This window comes from Poecilia reticulata, chromosome 16 (genome assembly GCF_904066995.2).
Source record: "Poecilia reticulata chromosome 16, P_reticulata-male-v2, whole genome shotgun sequence".
Lineage (NCBI taxonomy): Eukaryota > Metazoa > Chordata > Actinopteri > Cyprinodontiformes > Poeciliidae > Poecilia > Poecilia reticulata.
Window position 1 is genome coordinate 29,955,039 of NC_088845.1, and position 18,926 is coordinate 29,973,964.

Genomic DNA, 18,926 nt, shown 5'->3' on the forward strand with positions numbered 1-18,926 from the left:
AAACCATTATAGACTTAAGAGTAGTGAATTACAGTATCATTAGCATAAAAGTTAAAAAGCTGAATACAAGTCCTCTGTCAATTTATTCATACAGAGAATTAAACACTAATGGGTTGAGACATGAGCCTTATTGGGTAGAAGCATCTACCTGAATTGCCTAGGTTCTTCTACCTACAAGACACTTTGCAAATATAATACATTCCAAAATATTTCTGCTGATGTGAGTTACATTAACTATTAAGAAACTGTAACTGCTTATGTGTTATGCTTTTCTAAATTTCCATCAAGTATATACTTTTTTCCAACCCTAATGGAGAAAACTATATGAAAGGAAGCTAGCATTATATTAAAAAGCCTTAATATAATCAGCCATTATATGTTTCCAAAGTACTTCCACTATACTAATGCGGTTTACAACAAATGTTCAATGTAGTCTCTTCGTTTGACTGTATGGGTCGGAGATATTGTCTTTATTCTACTGTTTTGTCTTTTCAAGAGAAAAAAATGACATAACTGACTGCTGTCTTTGAACTACTCTTTTTTTATGTACCGACGGCAGTTTAGCACTTAAATACTATCGAGAACTAAATGCATATGAACTAAGACGAAGTATATGCCTTTGGACAGAACCAACACTTTGAAGCTTGATGGTGTTCCTCTCTGCAAAATTGCTCCTGTGGCAATTTTCGAGGCTACTCCGATCCAATTGAACACATTTCCTGTTTGTGCTGGAGCTCCAAGCAGTGGAGCGGTTGCATGTGCACTTATCAACACTAACAGAAGAAGCTCGGTAGAGTTAAGATGGCGGCATGTGGGTGAGGAGGCAGGGATCCAAACTCTTGGTTTTTCGCAATTAAACGATTCCTATGAACGCACATACGTACAGTATTTGAAGGAATAACAGTTTCCACACCGTTCACGCATCTGTGTGTGATTTTGGACTGACTCCATGACATCTATTCACTTCGTTGTTCACCCGTTGCCGGGGACCGAGGATCAGCTCAATGACAGGTATTTTGTTGCAGTACACGAACAAGAACAAATTAAGTCACTATTTATGGGCTGGTTGCGTTGAAGTGCACTCTGCGTTGTGTTCGCCGCCGATGTTGATACTGTCATGTGTTTGCTTTTGGGTTTTAGCGATTAAAATATGAGCCCTTTGGGATGATAGAAGGCCCGGCATTTTGAGCAGTCCTCGTTAGCTAGCTGCTAACTGTGAAAGGCTAGCAGGACGTTTCTTGGTTCTTTGGACGGATTGGCTCGCACTCAAAGTTGAGATAGACAATGCGGGTTGGGGGATGGGGGGCAAGAGAGGGGAAATGTTGGACTTTTAACACAACCATTTTTAAAATGTTCACGCTTTTGGCATAAATTACGTCTATCCACTTGGGGCATGAGTATTAATTTGTTTTGTAGGCGTTCGGGGGATTATTATGATCAATGAAGTAGCTAACGCCTGCTAACTGTTGGTTAGCCACGAATGCTAGCTGGCTAGGTTTTCTCAGCCACGCGCATAACAAAGGCAAATATTCTTACTTCATAGTCTTTGGTTCATTTTTTTCCCCATCTTGTAACTTAGTTACACATTTTCTCACTAATATTTTAGGAAGAATTACTTCATCTTTTGTTGCTAACGTTGCGCACTCAGATGCATATCTAAAATCTGCGGCGAAGCAGAGCTAGCAACATTACATTTACATTAATCTTATCGACTTTATAACAGTAGAGAGCCCAGGGTTTCAAACTGCTCTTTCTTTATTTTTTGTAATCTGAACACAATCAAGTCGCATTTCTTTCAAATACTAGCTTCATTTTAAAGGCAAAGTTCCTCAATAACACAGTGCTGTTGCATATTCTGTCCTATGACTCTTACTACTTTATTTTTACATTCGTAAAAAAAAAAAAAGAAGTAATTAATCGCTAGTATTTGCGTTAAAGCGATCCTAGAATTTGGGCGAACTCTGTGTAGTTTGACTCAACATGTGATTTATGTTACATCTATTTATACTATCCTTCGAGATCGAACTGATTAATGAGCTGTTCCACTTAAAGACAAAGAGGTGAGAAGTCAGGGTTTTGGGGTTTTTTTTAACACAGTGACCTTGAGATTAAAGGCTAGATTAAAGCAGAGTTGCATTTTAACTGGGCTTCAGTCTGACAGGAAAGATCAGTTTACTCTGCCAGAGCAATCTTTGGTGAGAACCACCACAGAAGTATATTGGTGACATGGACCACTGGTTTCCTAAAGAGGGCATGGCAGTTCTATCCTGCGTGTCTGTCACCATGTGCTGTTAAGAGATCACCCCCCCCCCCTTTTCACTCCTCCAGTCTTTCTCATAGCTATCACTAAACTTCCGGTTGTCAAATCAAGTAGGTGGGCCTCCATCTGAAATAAGAAGGGCTTGGTCCAGCTGAGCTTTTTGTTGTAAACATCTGGTCCGACTTCCTCAGCTAGATGTCTTTTTATGACACGCTACTGCTTTGTTTTTACTGTCACTGTTGCAGAAGGTGGAGCTGAATACATCAAAGTGTAATCTCAATATCTCGATTGCAGAAGGCTGCGTGGACGCACCGTTTGGTGGGCTTCCTGCCCGTACCGCCTTCAAGTTTTATAGATTTTAATGACATAGGTGATGCAGCTTTGCTCTAGGGAATTTTCCACCAATCCGGTTCCAGCGTGTACAAAGTTGGTGGTTCTCTCCACTGGCCAGAGGAAAGAAGCTGTTTTCATGAGGAGCTGGGGGGTGGGCTCACGGGGAACCAATCAAAACTCCAGAGTTTGTGTTGCATTCCGAATCTAAAAACATAAAAGCAGTTCAACGAGAATAAAATGTGAGATTGGTGTCGGGATAAAAGAGGCAGGCTGTCTCTCATCTCAAAAAAGAAGAAAAAAAAAAGCCACTCATCCTGAAGTTTTAAGTAGGTCAGTTCGCCGCTGCGCTCACAGCTGATTTATTTTCCACTGAATTTATAAACGTTATTTCTGACTCGGTTCTCTTCAGAGTGGTGGGGTTTTTTTGGGTTTATTTTACCAGGTGGTTTCAATAAATACTGCTTAATAAGCTATGTTTAATTCCTATGTTCTAACAGCTGATCAGGATTGAGAGACGTTCACGAGCATCTCTGCTTGTATAAATTGGCATTAATAGATTAAGTTGGCAGGATCATAGCATCTATTTGCAGAATTGAAAAAGTCATTACCAGTAATCTTTTAATTTTTACCTTGCTCTTTTCTACAGTCACAATCCCACACAAAAAATTATTCTCTAATAATAAAACAGCATTATAGAGAAGAAAGGTTCAGAATTTCTTTATTGTCATTGTGCCAGAAATGTACAAAAATATAATCTCTGTAAGGTAGTGAAAATAAATAAGTGTATTTGAATAAATACGTGTATATAGTAGAAACAAACAAGCTGGTTGTTAAAAAAAAAGAAGTTGCAGCCACGCCTGAACAGTTCACAATAATTGCAATTGATTATATTATAAAACAAATGCTGCTGCTTTTATTGATGACCTCATCAAACCAGTTTGTGAAAATATAGCTGTGACTGTTTTGGGGGCTTTTCAGAGTTTAGTGAAAAACTCTGTGATAATCACATTAAACTGTGATTATCACATTGGAAAAACATGATAATTGTCTTTTTACATCCTGTACAGTTAATGTGTCATTTACAGAATGACTGGTTTGAGCCGTTTACTCCTGGATCCCTGCAGAAATTTGGGCTGATGCATGCTCATTGTACGCATTGCTTTGTGAGGGGTAAAACGGCCTTTTAATAATTTTATTTTACTTATGGCATAAGAAATTAATACCAACACACAGCTTGTAATTTGGAAGCATAAATCTGCATTTAATTTGTTGTATACTGATGTAGTTTTGAGTAATGTTCTTCAAAAAGCTGCTTCCTGCTGGACTGAAGTATTGTTATATTTGTGTGGATCCATTTAAAAGACGCGCAAGTTTGCAAGTAAAACTGAAGTAAAACACAAATTCTGCCTTTCATTAATCGAAGTGTTTTGGTGTGTCTGAGATGACTGACTGTATAAAGCTGCCTTCCAGGAAGATTAGGAGGATTGTTGTGGCTCACCTGAAAAGAACTGCTCAAACATCTGGATGGGTGGACTTTGGAAAAAAAAAAAAACAGTAAATATCATTTCCTTAATACTCTTAGATTCCAAATGACCCTAAACAGATCAACACTTGCTGGTACTTGAGTTGTGATGTTATCGAAGTTGGAGGTCTTGATGACTCTGCGTTTACATTTCTGGTTTCCATCTTGTTGAACATTGTGGCTAAGAAATGAAATATTTCTGCTGCCTTATTGCCATGATTACACATCGGTTTTGGGTTTTTCATTACACTGGTCAACAGCCAAAAAAAAATTGTCTGGGGTTTTTCAACTGTTTTAGGGTCATTTTGATGTGCTGAATCCAAAAATCCAATTGGTTTTGCTCAATCAGATCAACTTTCTGAACTATGGATGCAACATGAGCATCAAAATGCATTACTTGTTTCCACATATGGATTGGTTTCTTGAGAATCTGGGATCAATGAGTGATGAGCAGGAGGAGAGATTCAAGTGTGTAACATTTAATTAATACGCTCTGTTGGAACACAATTTTTTTTCTCTGAAACCTTTTTTGGATGAGAAATATTAACAGAAATTAACTGATGTCACAAAAATGTCATCGATTTAGTCAGAAGATCGGATTTCTCTCAATCAAATTAGAAGAAAAACCTGACCTGATGGAGCAAAACGGACGTCAGTTTTGGATTCAGCGCTGCAAAATAGTCCTAGTTCAGTTGAAAAATCATGGACAACTTTCAAAAAATATTCTTTTATAACCCAGTGTTATAGTTTAGTTTTATTTTGTTACATCTACAACTTCAGTATGTTTTAGCTCGTTTTACAAATGGGCCATATAGTTCCAGTTAGTCCTAGTTTTCCCCATTAACTGCTGTTTTTATTTATTTCCGTTAACGACAAATGTTTACTCAGTTTCAGTTTCCGTTGTCTTGTTTTAGTAACAACCTCGCCACAGATAACGTAGGAAGTTAGGACGGCTCAGAGTGCATCGACTGTTGGCTAATATATTCCACGTGTAATGAACATGAATTTTTCACGCTAATGTAATATTTAGCCAGTTGGACAGTCTCACCACAGCAGATGCTCCATGCCGGACTCTAACGACATTGCCCGAAACGTTAAAAGGTCACAGAGTGACGGAAGCTCAGATGAGAACAAGAGGAAATGAAAACAGACGCATATAACAACTCATATTGCAATATTTACCAATATTATCCCCACTGGAAGATTTTCTAATATCACTCAACCCGTCATGTTCTGGAGTCTCATATGAAACAGAAAATGTTAGCTTTTGCTTTGGGGAAAAAAACGTGACTTAAAAATTCTTCAACAGATTTGACTCGGTTTGGTTTGCACTTTATTAGGAGCTGCATGTGTGAACGTGACACTTTGTATTTTTATCCCTCCGCAACAGAAACTTGAATCCAACCTGTGAAAAGCTGATATGTACCTCATGTTTGTCGCTTTGGAGGAAGTGAGGGAACTAAGCTGCTGTTCTCTGAAGGCTACTTCATGCAGAGCTGCAACAAGCACAAGTCACCTCGACCTCAGAGTGAAAGGAAAGGACGGTCAAAACCAGGGAATCTGTTGAGTCTTTGTAGAAACGGGCAGTTATGTTTTCCAAGAATCTTTTTCCTTGACAATTTTAGTTGCGAGCTTCTTTCAGAAAACACTTAAAATTGTGACATAGAAACCTTTTTGTCATTTCTGTCTGTTTTCTGAAAGAACAACATTCCAATCCAGCATCATAATCTGGTGTTGTAATCTGAGTAATATGTTGGTGCTACAAGGGTCTGACATGATAACAAATTTTACTGGGTGATAAATTGTCCCACAAGCAATTGCTATAAATGATAATTTTGTTTGGAGACCATTTCCAAGTAATGTAGCAGTAATGGCATAATAATGGAAGAACACATTCCCAAAACTCGATAAACTTTAAATTCTAATGAGCATTTAACACTGGAACTGGAAGACATTTTAAATGTCCAAAATAAATAAAACAACAACAAATAAAATGAATCTTGAAGTCTCTGTAAACACAATTGTCCTTCGTAAAAAGGGGCTAGATGAGACTAAAAAATCTTTTCAAAGCTTTTATTGTCCAGTTTTTGGTAGAAAAAAGAACCAATAAAATCTTGCATATGGAAAGTATTGAGCTTGTTTTAATTCATCATGCCATTAATTGATTTATTGCTTAGTTTGACAGGCTAGCACTTTTGTTTTAGAAGTGTTTTGGTAATGTTGAACTTCGCATGATATCAGGTGTATTTTGCCAATGTTTTCCATACAGCGTTTTTCATAATTATATTTCTATTACTCTCTGTTGGCATTTGTATCTTGTTGAACTTGATCTGAATTGATGTGAGCATCCATCCACCATGGCAATTACTCAGAGTAATTGCTAAATTTGGATTTCAGCTGCTAGAGATAATAATAATAATAATAAATTAAAAAACTTGGATTTTTTTTTTGTTTGTTTTTGAAGCATCACTACTGTGCTCTTATTTTGTAAAGTCAGCTGTCTGATGTGCACTTCCACCTGTTTTGAAGGCTGAACCCCAGACAATTGTTTGTCGTTTGTCAAATCAGTGAAACTAAAGATGGCGGAGTACGGATGATTTTTACAGGTTTTTAAACCTGGAAAAAATTGTCTGGGAAACGATCAAAATCATAACCGCATGACCGAAAACAACAACAACAACCACAACTACAACAAAAAAAAAAACAAAGAAAAACAAATGTCTTGTGTAGGAATGCTTCAAATTTTAAGATAAAAATACATTCATTGTTTAAATACTAAAATGATTAGGAAAAAGTTTATATGCACCGTTGCCACCAGGGTAGTTCTACCTGAACGTGTGTGCGTGTCAAGAGATTTTCTTCAAGTACCTTGTAGATGCCAAATATTTCCATATGGAATTTCGAGGTGAAAAAGACATCGAGAAAGAAGTTATAAACTCCTCAAATAAACATTCCTCAAAACCCGTCCGTAGCGGAAACTGTAAACATTCCAGCGCAAGAATGTGTAAACGTTAATAAGAGCAAAGAGTGAAGCAGTTGCTCCTTTTTCATACTTGATCTTCATAATCCTGTTTCCCTGTCGGATATTATTCTAGTGTGTCCTTTTAATACTTTGCTATTTATATATTGTTTCTGTCATAGAAAATGGTTTATTTTTACTGGTCTGTTGCTTCTCTGGAGCTTTGCAGTTTTATTTAAGAAGAGAGATTGAGATGCTTTCGATTTATTGGGGGGATAATGAGTGTGAGGTCACCAACAGCAGAGCTACTAAAAGTCTTCATGGATCTAATAACAACTCTCCTGACAATTTGAAGTTCATGAAGCTGACAGGAAGTGTAAAAAAAGAAAGGGGGAGGATATTTATCAGGACAAGATGGTAAAGAAAGCCATGGCTTGTTATCCTGGGCAGAGTGGAGTGGACAGGGTTTAACTGCAGAAAGAAGAGCAGCTATTTGCTTCCACTTCTTTAATAATAACATAAACATGTCAGCTGAGCCCTTCATCAGCCTGCAGCTGGTAAAACAATGTGGTAGATCAGGATATGACTAAAGGTTGCACACATTTGTCGAACTCCAAGGAAGGACAACTTCTTTTTTTTGTCTCATTTATTTTCTGAACATTATTATTATTATTTTTTATTTTAGTTTGCTTTGTGTTGATATGTTTTGTTTGTTCCGTCCAGGCTTCGGGAAGTCTCAGAGAAACTCAACAAATACAGCTACAACAGGTGAGTTGAGTCGGATTTCAATTTAGAGATGCAAAGATCTGATAATATCTGCATCTGTTCACTCTAATTCTATGTTTTATGCTCGGAGCAATGCCATGTTTTATTATTTATTACAGTTTATCTAGAATTCCTAATTGCACTTTCTAAACCATTTAAAAGGTTTGTTGCAGTTTATTTATTTTTTTCATGTTTGACCAAAGTGGTCAACCTTTTGTTTTTTTGTTAGTTCCTTTATCCTTATTTTTTATTTTTTTACATTGACTGTTATGCTTCTAATTACACTGACTGTACAAATTAAAGTTGTTTTTTTTTGCCACACTTGACCAAGGTATTGTGAAACTACTTGATATATTTCAGTTTTCTGTACTGGTACAGAGTACAAAACGTAATTCAGTACCTTTTTTTTTTTTTTACTGAATTACAAATGTGTAATTTTAAATGTACTGAATTATAAATATGTAATTCAGGACATTTATGTCTGTTTTGGTTTTTTTTTACTTTAAAAGAAGCGTTTTAAATCAATTCAGCTGTTTTTCTGCATCAGATCGGTTTCTGCCGATGCTAAACCTAAACCTGGAAATGAAAAAGCGGATCAATACATACCTATTTAAACAGATACCATTTCCTTCTAAACCAGAACGTGTCGCCGACAACACGACCAAATTTGCAGTACCGTAATTCTGCCACACTCAGCGCTATCTGAAAAATTCCAACCGTTTCTGAAAGGGGAGATGTTGCACTTTCCAGCCAATATTGGGTTATTACGGTAATTTCACAGCTGCAGCTGCAGAGAATGAAATTAATCCGGGGGGCGCTCGTTTAATAGACGGTAAATTGCGAAAATAACGTGTTGGATATTGAAAGTTCCAGTTGTTATGGATAAATGGGTAAATATATTATCTCACAGGACATTTAAAGAACTACTTACAATTAAAATAAGGAAGAAATATATAGGCAGACATTTGAAACTTAGGTTAAATAGGTTTGGATAGGGAACATTATTCCTTTGATTTTTAATTTTTTTTTTTTTTTTGCTCATTGCAGTCATCCGCATCTTAGTCTGCTGGAGCAGGCCACCCTAAAGCAGTGTGTTGTTGGTCCGAACCACGCCGGGTTTCTCCTGGAGGTAAGTCTAGAAGACGGACTTCCCATTGGCATTTGGCAAATATTTGGTTTGTGGTTTCAATTGAGCTTTGCAAATATGTTTAAGTAACGTCTGTACTGTTCCTTTAGTCAGACTAGAAGACTGTTTAATTGCCTTTTGCATAAGATGCAGTAAATGCTTGATAAATGTCGGTAAATGTTTTAAATGAGTGACCTTTACAGCTTTAAGTGTGCAGCACTGAGAGTCCTTAATGTGTTTTAGGATGGACGGGTTTGCAGAATCAGCTTTGCTGTTCAGCCCGATCGCCTGGAGCTCAGCAAACCGGATGGCAGCGATGGGTGAGAGACTTTGTTAGGTTCTGTCCTGGAGATGATTTTATATATATATATATATATATATATATATTATAATATTAATTTCATGTTTCTTCAATATGTTAATTTTGTAGTTTCTGTTGTAGAATTAAACCTTTTTGCTTGGATGATTTCCATCTAGCAGATAAATAGCCATTTCATTTAGAGCTGTATGTTGAAGCTATCGGTTAGCATCTTTTTAAATAATATTAAGCTTTTCTGAGAGTGTTTATTTTGAAGTATTTTTTTCTCGAATTTTTGAATTATTATTATTTTTTTACTAGCTGCTGCCTTTTGGGTTGACTGGTTATGCATTTGGCTGAATGTCTGCTACTGATGTCCTGCCAACAGAATATTTATTGGTTATTTCTTTTGAATCAGTTGGTTTTAAACTGTCACAACCTTTCTATGTTGCACACTTGGGGTCTTGTGGGAAAGGTGGAAGGACAAAACATGACTGGGTGTCTTTGGCAGGTTGGCCTGCCTGATTTCTTCCGTAATTTAATATCTTTTATAAAAGTTTAATAAATACAGTCAGGATCTTAAAATCTAGTACAAAAGTGCCTTTTCTCTGTACAATTTGATTCTTTACTCATTTTCTATAAATTGCCAAGTAGCCTTAAAAAAATCTTTTTGTTTAATTAGCAATTTAGTCTTCTTGCTACTACAAAACAAAATGTAGAGTAGTAAAAAAATTTTTTAGAGCAAATGATTGAAGCAGATTATGATTCATCATAAAATAGGAGAAAGCAATTGCAGCCCCAAAACCCAAGAACTTTTTTACAAAAGAAAAGTCTTGAAAGAGGAACGAGTTGCAGACAATTCTGATTCCCAAGGGTGTTGCCATGCTGGCCTCCAAAAATACCCCTCCTGTTTTCCAGAGTAATAAAATAATCCTGGGCTAACCTTACCATCAGCTGACCCAGGATTGCAAAGAAAATATATATAATAATAAAAAAACACAAAACAACCTTTTATCGGTCCTACTGGGACTGCTGTAGGTTTGTAACTCGTCTCCCATCTTTTGTTTCCAGTTCAAAGTTGAGCAGTGGTTCAGGGACAGGAAGGAGCTCCAGGCCAGGCAGGACCAGTGATCCACCCTGGTTCCTGTCTGGTTCTGACACACTGGGCAGACTGGCAGGCAACACCCTTGGGTAAGTTCTGGCAGGGCTGGCAGACATATGGTCCTGTGAAAGGTTGGTGCTTGGAGGACAGCAGCGGGTTAGGGGTGTGTTTTCTGTCTGCTTCGGTGCTCTACACTCCGCAGAGGGAGGCGGAATCGAGAAATGTGTCCCAATAATAACAGCTTGTAAATAAAACAGTAGCTTTTCTCTTTTTTTTATTTTTTATTAAAGATAACCATCTCTTTCCTCAATATTTTGGTTTTCCTCCTGACATGTTTGTTCCACACAGAATTCAGAATTACCTTCTAAAATGCAAGCAACTCGTTATTTGAACTATCATAATAAATGTGCTCTAGGGCTGAAACGATTAATCGAATTAGTCTGATTAATTGACCATTGAAATAATCTGCAACTAATTTAATGAACGATTAAACGTCAACTTTAAAATACACAAACTAAAATTCGCCATTTACTGAAAGAACTATGTGTCAAAGCTGTATCTAAACCAAAACTTTACAAGAATATATACATTTTACATTTAAGATAAAAACTAAATGAATAAAAAAAAATCCTCTATCTGTATGGATAAAACTTGAAGAGCTCCGTGTAGGACTTCGTAAGTGGCAGTTTTGCTTCACCTGTATTCAAATTTAGTTAAAATCTATTATCACCTTCTAAGGTCAAATTATTAATGAAAAAATTATTAACAGATCAGCTGGTGCATCCTTTGCTACAAATAATGAAATGTGCAGGAAAAGAATGCTGTTATTGTAGTTTAAGCAATAACATTTTCTTATTTAAAAATGATTTTTCATTATTTTCTTATTAGCATCTTTTAATATATTTCTGTGTTGTATAACAAAGGCTGAAGTGGTTAAATGAAAAAACTGCAGAATGTGCCAATTTTCTAAAAATCACATTAATCGATGGACTCTTATTAGTTGCAGCCCGATATATGACTGTCCTCATCTAACAGGCAAAATCTTTGAGCTCAGAATAAGACCCGATTGTAATAATAAAAAAAAATTGAGTTGTCAGAATAATCAATAGAATAATTGATTACTAATACCATTTTATTGTTTGTTTTTGGATTGTAGTAGAGGTTTATTTTAGTGATTCCTATTTAGAATAAAAGGTGTAGAAGTACATTTGTTTTTCTTCTTACTCTGTTTTGCTCATCTAAAAAAATCCAACACAAATGTGGATGTAATGCTGTTGTAGCCCGATGTGTGATTTGCATCTGTTCTAAGTTCCTGGCTGCTGTTTCTGACTGTTTCCCGCTGTGTGTGTAACAGGAGTCGCTGGAGCTCCGGGGTGAACGGAGGCAGCGGAGGAGGTGGGAGCGGAGGAGGAGCAGGAGGCGGTGGCGGAGCAGGAGGCGGTAGCAGCAGTGGAGGCGGAGGAGGAGGGAGTGGAGGAGGAGGCGGCGGCGGTGGAGGTGGGAGTACGTCAGGCAGGTCATCAACGGCGGCTCGCGATTCCCGCCGCCAGACCAGAGTGATCCGCACGGGAAGGGACCGTGGCTCTGGGCTTCTTGGCAGCCAGCCACAGCCAGTCATCCCAGCATCAGTCATTCCAGAAGAGCTCATTACGCAGGTATGGCTGTTTCTTTAGCAATGTATTTTGTTTGAATTAACTATGCATATTTTGTAATAAACCCGTGCTTTCCTCTAGGCCCAGGTTGTCCTACAGGGGAAGTCAAGAAGCGTCATCATCAGGGAACTCCAACGGACTAACCTTGACGTTAACCTCGCTGTCAATAACTTGCTGAGTCGTGATGACGAAGATGGAGACGATGGCGACGACACAGCCAGCGAGTCCTATCTCCCAGGAGGTGGGAACACATTCGGCCAATTATTCCTCAGCGTCAGAAATGCATTTGTAACTAATCGTGATCAATTATGATCAATTTAATTAATCCTGATTAATCAAGATTAATTGTGATTAATTTGATTATTGCCATTAATCATGATCAATTTGATTATTGTGAATAATTTTCAGAGCACTAATAAAGCCAAAACTGTAAAAAATATATATGTATCTGCATTTAAGATTAAAGGACTTATATTTTAGCCAAAGCTCCTCAAGTCTTGGTGTTTTAGCTTTACCTGGTTCAAATTTGCTAAATGAATGGTATGTCATTGCATTTTAGAAAAACGTTTGTTTAAAAACGAAATTGAACCCCCCCGCCCCAATATATTTTATTGAATTTTCTCTTTTAGGACATAACAAACTTACAAACAACAGACTTAACATTGGAAACATGTACTTATACACACTTACATTCACTGGAATTGAATCATTTATTTGCATCTTTTAATGTATTTCTAATAATGTATAGACAAGGTTTAAGTGGATAAATGAAAATTCTGCAGATTGCGGCAATTTTTTTTATTCAACTAATTGTCAAAACTATTATTAAAATAATTGTTTGTTGTAGCCCTATTTGTAACATTCCATTATTACTGCTCATAAGAATGTGGTGGTTTTAGTTATGATGATTGAAATGCTGCTACTTTTACAGAGATCCTTAAACACGGATCTTTTTCTTGTTTTTTTTCACGCAGAAGACTTGATGTCCCTGTTGGACGCGGACATCCACTCGGCTCATCCCAGCGTCATCATCGACGCCGATGCCATGTTCTCCGAGGACATTAGCTACTTCGGCTACCCATCTTTCAGACGCTCCTCGCTGTCACGGCTGGGATCCTCCAGAGGTAACGCAGCCGCTCACTAATGACTAATCACAGGAAGGCTTTGGTGGCAGCACTGGTGATGGCTGGTTTCTGTCGGGGTGGCTTCAAAATCTTTAAACAATAAGCAGGTTTTTCCCCATCTTAAATCAAAATGAAACCCTCGAGTTTTGCAGGTGTATGGAAATGTTCTTTAAAGATATAGATGTGATTTGTAACGTTACTGGTTAACAGAAATGCATTGAAAAATTGGAATTTGACAATTTTCAGCTTGTTTGGTCTTGATTAGGTGGTAGGAATCTTTCATGTCCGATCCTTTTCCATTCAGTTAATGCAGCATACCTAACAGTCTTCAGTGCAGATGTGGTTATAGACTGAAGAAGGCGCAGTTTGGGTTAGAAAGGAGGTTAAAACTCTAGTCAGAGAAGTAGGAAGCTATTTGGAATAAAGCTGTGTTTTCTGTGACGTCGTGACATTTTTATTATTCACTTAGGTTACAAGAAAGCCAGAATGTGCAAGACTTTATAAGAGAGTCGTACAGCAAAGCTGCAAGATCTTTCTTTAGAAAACATGCTGGTTTTGAAAAGGTTGATGTCTTTTTTCAATTAGCGTTAGCATAAGGTCTAGATTTTCTAAGATGGATATCTGTAACTCCAGTGCTAAATTCAGGTGAGATACTGAAGGCGATTTAATTTAAAATATGAACTCTAGATCATTTATTCGTTTTTAAATATTAGTAAACTCCTGTCTTCCAGGCTCTCTCATTCTAATTGTGATTATTAGCTGTTGCCCAAGGCAAGAATGTGTTAAAAGTATGATGAATGCTGGTCTATCTTATATTATAGATTTTACAGACAAATTGTATTGGCCTAAAATTGATATCAAACTTTAAAGAAACATGAGACTAGAAAATGGCCTCTACATTCTGATAGGAACGCGTCTACCAAATACTACAAAGAAAACTTGCCTGAATGTTTGTTTGCATATTTTTCTTGATTCAGTTTGTTTAGGTGAATATAAATGCTACATGTTTGGTGTTGTGTGCTGCATGGCTGTAGTAAATACTATGAGCTCTCTGAGAAAGGCCCGCCAGGCCCACATGTCTTAACGGGGACCCTATTAGACAGTTAATTTTTTTTCTTTACAAAAAAAAGCCCACTTTCAGTCCATATGCATGCTTTCTTTCGCTCTTTCTCTCTTTCTCTTCACTTCCTGTTGGCTCACTCTTTAACACAGGAGCGTGCAGAGTGACTCACCCTTCGTATATTTTCGATTTTCCGCTCAATCCTTCCATGATTGCAACTGATTGATTTGCACTACATTGATTCTAAGCAGTATTTCTCTCTATTCTTAAAAACTTTAATTTATTTTTTTCGACGGGTCTTTCCCAGAGAGTGGCTTACTTCTATCCCACTGGTGTGACCTTATTGCATACCAGTTCTCCTTCTTCCCTTAGAGCGTGACTCAGAGCTGTTGCGCGAGCGTGAGTCTGTGCTGAGGTTACGAGAGCGCCGGTGGCTCGATGGGGCGACGTTTGACACGGAGCGAGGTTCGACGAGCCGCGAGGGCGAGCCCAGCCTCGACAAGAAGAGCATCCCCGTCCAGAGCCCCGTCTCGCTGGGAGAGGAGCTGCAGTGGTGGCCCGACAAGGTAAGACAAAAATCAAAGAGTGCTTTTAAAAATAAAGATGCTCAACTGTTTGTGATGAAGATTTCTTGCTCGTGAAGCAGATACTGCTTATACAGTCTAATACTTTGTTTTAAACTTTTGATTTATCACCCGTGTTGTATCCACTTTTTCTGTCTTTTACTCAGTGATATTGAAGACCACTCCAAACAATGTTTCCAAACAATTTTTCTTGATCAAAATTTTACAAGAAAGTAGGTAAATGATTATTTTAGTGGTCGATTATTCTGACGATTAAGCGGTTAGGAAAAAAAAAAGAATTGGGTATTTTCTGCAGATTTTTCATTTAACCACTTAAACCTATTAAAATGCATACCAATTTAAAATACATACAAATGCAAATATGCAAGTCAATTTCTCTTTTTAAATAAAAATATTTTTCCTAAATAATAAAAATTTTCTTATTTAAAAACGTGTAGTTTCCTACAGCTACAGCAATGAATGCATCTGCAGTAAAAACAAAAAACTTCTAAAAACAATGTGAAAAGTTCAGTACTTTCTGCTTGACTTGTAATCATTACATTGTAGAGCTCATCTGTTGATTGTCATTTATTTATTTATTTCAATTAATTGGAGGTGCCTAATTGAAGACTTAAAAAAAAAAATTTACCAGGTGAAGCTAAAAGTATCATACTTGGGAGTTCGGAGCATAAACAATTAATCGATTACTAAATTTGATTAATCATTATTTATCCCATTAATCCAAGTAATAATTTTCATCCCTACAAGAAAATTAAGAAATCCTGGCTGAAAACTTTGAGCTGGATGTGTCACCAGGAACCAACAAGCAACCAAAGTCACATGAAGCAGATCAGATTTTAGTTCTGCCGACACATCACTGAGTTTAAGACCGAAATATCACATCAGAATAGAACCCCATGGTTTTACAGATTTGTCAGTGATTTTCTGTTTTAAGGTCTGATAGGAAAAATAATTATTTTATTTCTTCATCCTCTGAATTGATCGCAAGCAAAATATCTACTCATGTTGGATGGAAGTTTTGCTTTTGACTGTCAATGATTGTCAAAAATGTCAAAACAATGATTGTGAATGTTTGAATGTCTCATTTAACTGAATAAATAATGAAAACTGAAGTTTCCTTTAACATCATCTATAGCTATATGGGGCTGAAATGACACGTATCTCATTTGTGATCTTCACGCTACATTGACTTGTGATTGTTGTTTAAGAGTTAGTTGTATTAGATCCGAGCTGCTCAGTGTTCCCCTGAGTTCTAGAGCCTCACGGCGCCCATAGCGGTCCACCTTCCTCTCTCAACAACCCGTTTCTGCTGACTGTGTATTTGGAAAAAAACTTTTCTATAACCAAAGGGAAAACGGAACAACACTATCACCGTTTTAACAATAAAATTAAAACAAAAATGCATAAATTGATCTAATGGGTTTTACTTGAAAATGGAAGAGCAACAATTACTACATAGTTGCTGCTTAAATAATCTAATCTATTGATTATTATTACATTAACAATGCCCAGAGCTGAAACGTTTAATTGGCTTAGTCGTGATTAATTGATTATTGAAATATGTATCTAATTTAGTAACCAATTAATTATTACCTGGAGTGCACAGACTCAAAAATGTCAATTTGCTGAAAGAACATGTTGAATTTAAGATGAGAAAAAACATTCTTTGTCTATAAAAATGTTTGAGTGTACCAATTTTTTAAAATCCAGTTAATTGATTAATTATCAGAATAATTGATAGATTAGTTTTTTACCAGCCACTCAGACATTTCACCAGCCACTGTTGTTTTTTTTTTCTCTTTCGATTACAAACGTCACCAATATAAGCAAATTGTTTAAAATATATCATTTATTCTTAACTCTCAGTGGGTAAAGTTTGTGAGGTAATTAACAAATCGGTTGTAACTCTAACGTCTGACATTTAATAATCTGGTACCTAAAGTTTGTCTGAGTGTTGAGTTTAGATGTAAAGTTTAAATCAGTTTGTTGTTTCAATGAGTTATCAGATTTTTTTAAAAATTGAAGATACTTAGAAAAATCAAGAATTAAATATTACTGAAGTCACAAGTTGTGATTAAACCGCGTATACTAAAAAACAAAAAAGAGCAGGTTTTAAGATATTTATTTTAAAAAAATCTTATATTGTTGACTTTGTCAGTATGCTCTTTATAGATAAATGTGGCAACTCTAAACTATACGTTTTGTTACCTAGCCTGCACTCTGTAGCGTAACACACCTGGTAATGTAGCCCGTTGCCGTGCCAACTGCACGTTCTTGATAACGGTAATGGACAACGTTCCTTTAGTTTTAATGCCTTGGCTTTTAGGGGAAATGCTGCTGCTGCTTGTCACTGAACAAGCTTGTTTTTTATGTCTTGTAGCTCCAAGAAGATTGTCTCTTTTTCAGTTTATGAGTCCTTATTTCCCTTCACCTCTCATCTTCCTTCCAGGATGGTGTGAAGTTTGTGAGCATTGGAGCTTTGTTCTCAGAGCTGGTGGCGGTGAGCTCCAAAGGAGAGCTTTATCAGTGGAAGTGGAGCGAACCTGAACCGTACAGGAATACACAGGTGGACGACACACCTGCATGAAAGACACTTTAAAAATAAATACTATATAAAATGTTACTCTACTGGATTTTTGTGCTAAACTTGTTTTTACCCTCTCATCCGTCACATTAGAATCCCTCCATTCACCACCCTCGTGTTTCCTTCCTGGGCCTGGCTAATGAGAAGATCACGTTACTGGCTGCTAATAGCATCAGAGCTACTGTAGCAACAGAGAGCAACAAGGTAGATTTGCTCAAAGTGTTCAGTGCACATTTAATACACTGTTCATTACATATTCAGAATGCATATGTGCTTCATTTTTAAAAGGTGGCCACCTGGGTGGATGACACACTAAGCACAGTGGCCTCTAAGCTGGAGCACAGTGCCCAGTCTTTCCCAGAGCTGCAGGGGGAACGCATGGTGTCACTGCACTCATGTGCACTTTACACATGTGCACAGATGGAGAACAGCCTCTACTGGTGGTGAGAGAATCACCTTTTCTCTCTTTTATTATTGTCTGTTTGTTTTGTGAATAATAATTATTCTGTGTTGGTTACAGACATGGGCAAAATTAATATTTTTTTTATTAGTGGTACTTGGTATTATTTCTAAATTTATATATGATAAAAAATATAAATTTTTTTATTTAAAAAAATGTTTTTAAATAAAAAATAGATTTGTTTCTAGAGATGGAGATGACATTCATTTTTTTTTCTTTTTGAATATTTTTTCCTTTATTTTAGTTCTAAATTATATAAATTTAGATATATTTTGTTGTTTTTGTTTTTAAATTTGAATATATAATAAACTTAGGTTGTAATTTTTTTTTCGATTTATTTCTCCAATATTTGCCTTGAAATACAGCAATGATTCTAAACGTTCTAGTAAAATGCTTCTAGATCATTTTTCTTGCCATTAGTTTGGAATATGTGCTTTAAAAAAAACAAACAACTTTTGCATAATTTTCCATCCCACAAAAATAATCTGTCCTCTTTTTTGCTAAAATTTCTGTATTTTAAATTCTAAAAATAGAAAAAAAGGTGAATCTTTTAAAAATGACAGTACATTTTCTACAGCAGATATTTATCTAAAATTGTAATCTTTTTTTCAAAAAGTCACGTGGCGTTTCCAGCTCATTTGCAGGTTTATTTTTCTGGCCTGAGAGTAAAAATGGGCTTAGAGCTTGATATTACTGTCCTAAAGTAACTATAAAAGAAGCTTGTGAAACTGGTACATGATTGTATTCTCAAAGCAAAAAATCTTAAAAATGTTTTGGTTAAGAGACTTTTAAAAAGTTGCAGACCTTTGATCTGGTGGAACGGTTTTGATTGGCCACTCTGAAAAGTGCTGTTTAAATTGAATTCATTTACTATTTCTCCAAAAAGCGCACTCTGCTCGAACAGCATTCATTCTCTGTAACCTTTTTCACATTTTGTTAGAACCTAAATAATTTTTATTTTTCTGCAGGGGTGTTGTGCCTTTTAGTCAAAGGAAGAAAATGCTTGAGAAAGCGAGAGCCAAGAACAAAAAGCCAAAGTCCAGTGCTGGCATCTCCTCAATACCAAACATCACTGTGGGAACGCAGGTGGGGGAGGA

The 18,926-nt window shown here is 36.6% G+C and overlaps 1 protein-coding gene across 9 annotated transcripts in view; it reads left to right on the top strand.

Annotated features, from left to right (window-relative positions):
* The first annotated feature begins 746 nt into the window (after positions 1-746).
* Positions 747-18,926, top strand: part of ubr5 (ubiquitin protein ligase E3 component n-recognin 5) — a 46,401-nt gene continuing 28,221 nt past the window's right edge. For 4 of the 9 annotated variants that reach the window (XM_081597713.1, XM_081597714.1, XM_081597716.1 and 1 more), the window contains exons 1-13: positions 747-1,011; positions 7,798-7,842; positions 8,887-8,968; positions 9,209-9,285; positions 10,335-10,454; positions 11,720-12,020; positions 12,099-12,258; positions 12,992-13,141; positions 14,556-14,767; positions 17,235-17,351; positions 17,463-17,573; positions 17,658-17,812; positions 18,798-18,915. In XM_081597713.1, the coding sequence (XP_081453839.1) occupies positions 950-1,011; positions 7,798-7,842; positions 8,887-8,968; positions 9,209-9,285; positions 10,335-10,454; positions 11,720-12,020; positions 12,099-12,258; positions 12,992-13,141; positions 14,556-14,767; positions 17,235-17,351; positions 17,463-17,573; positions 17,658-17,812; positions 18,798-18,915 (1,710 nt within the window). In that variant the 5' untranslated portion in view covers positions 747-949. The remainder of the gene's footprint in view (positions 1,012-7,797; positions 7,843-8,886; positions 8,969-9,208; positions 9,286-10,334; positions 10,455-11,719; positions 12,021-12,098; positions 12,259-12,991; positions 13,142-14,555; positions 14,768-17,234; positions 17,352-17,462; positions 17,574-17,657; positions 17,813-18,797; positions 18,916-18,926) is intronic. The other 5 variants (XM_008431777.3, XM_017309578.2, XM_081597715.1 and 2 more) reach the window with 4 other exon arrangements.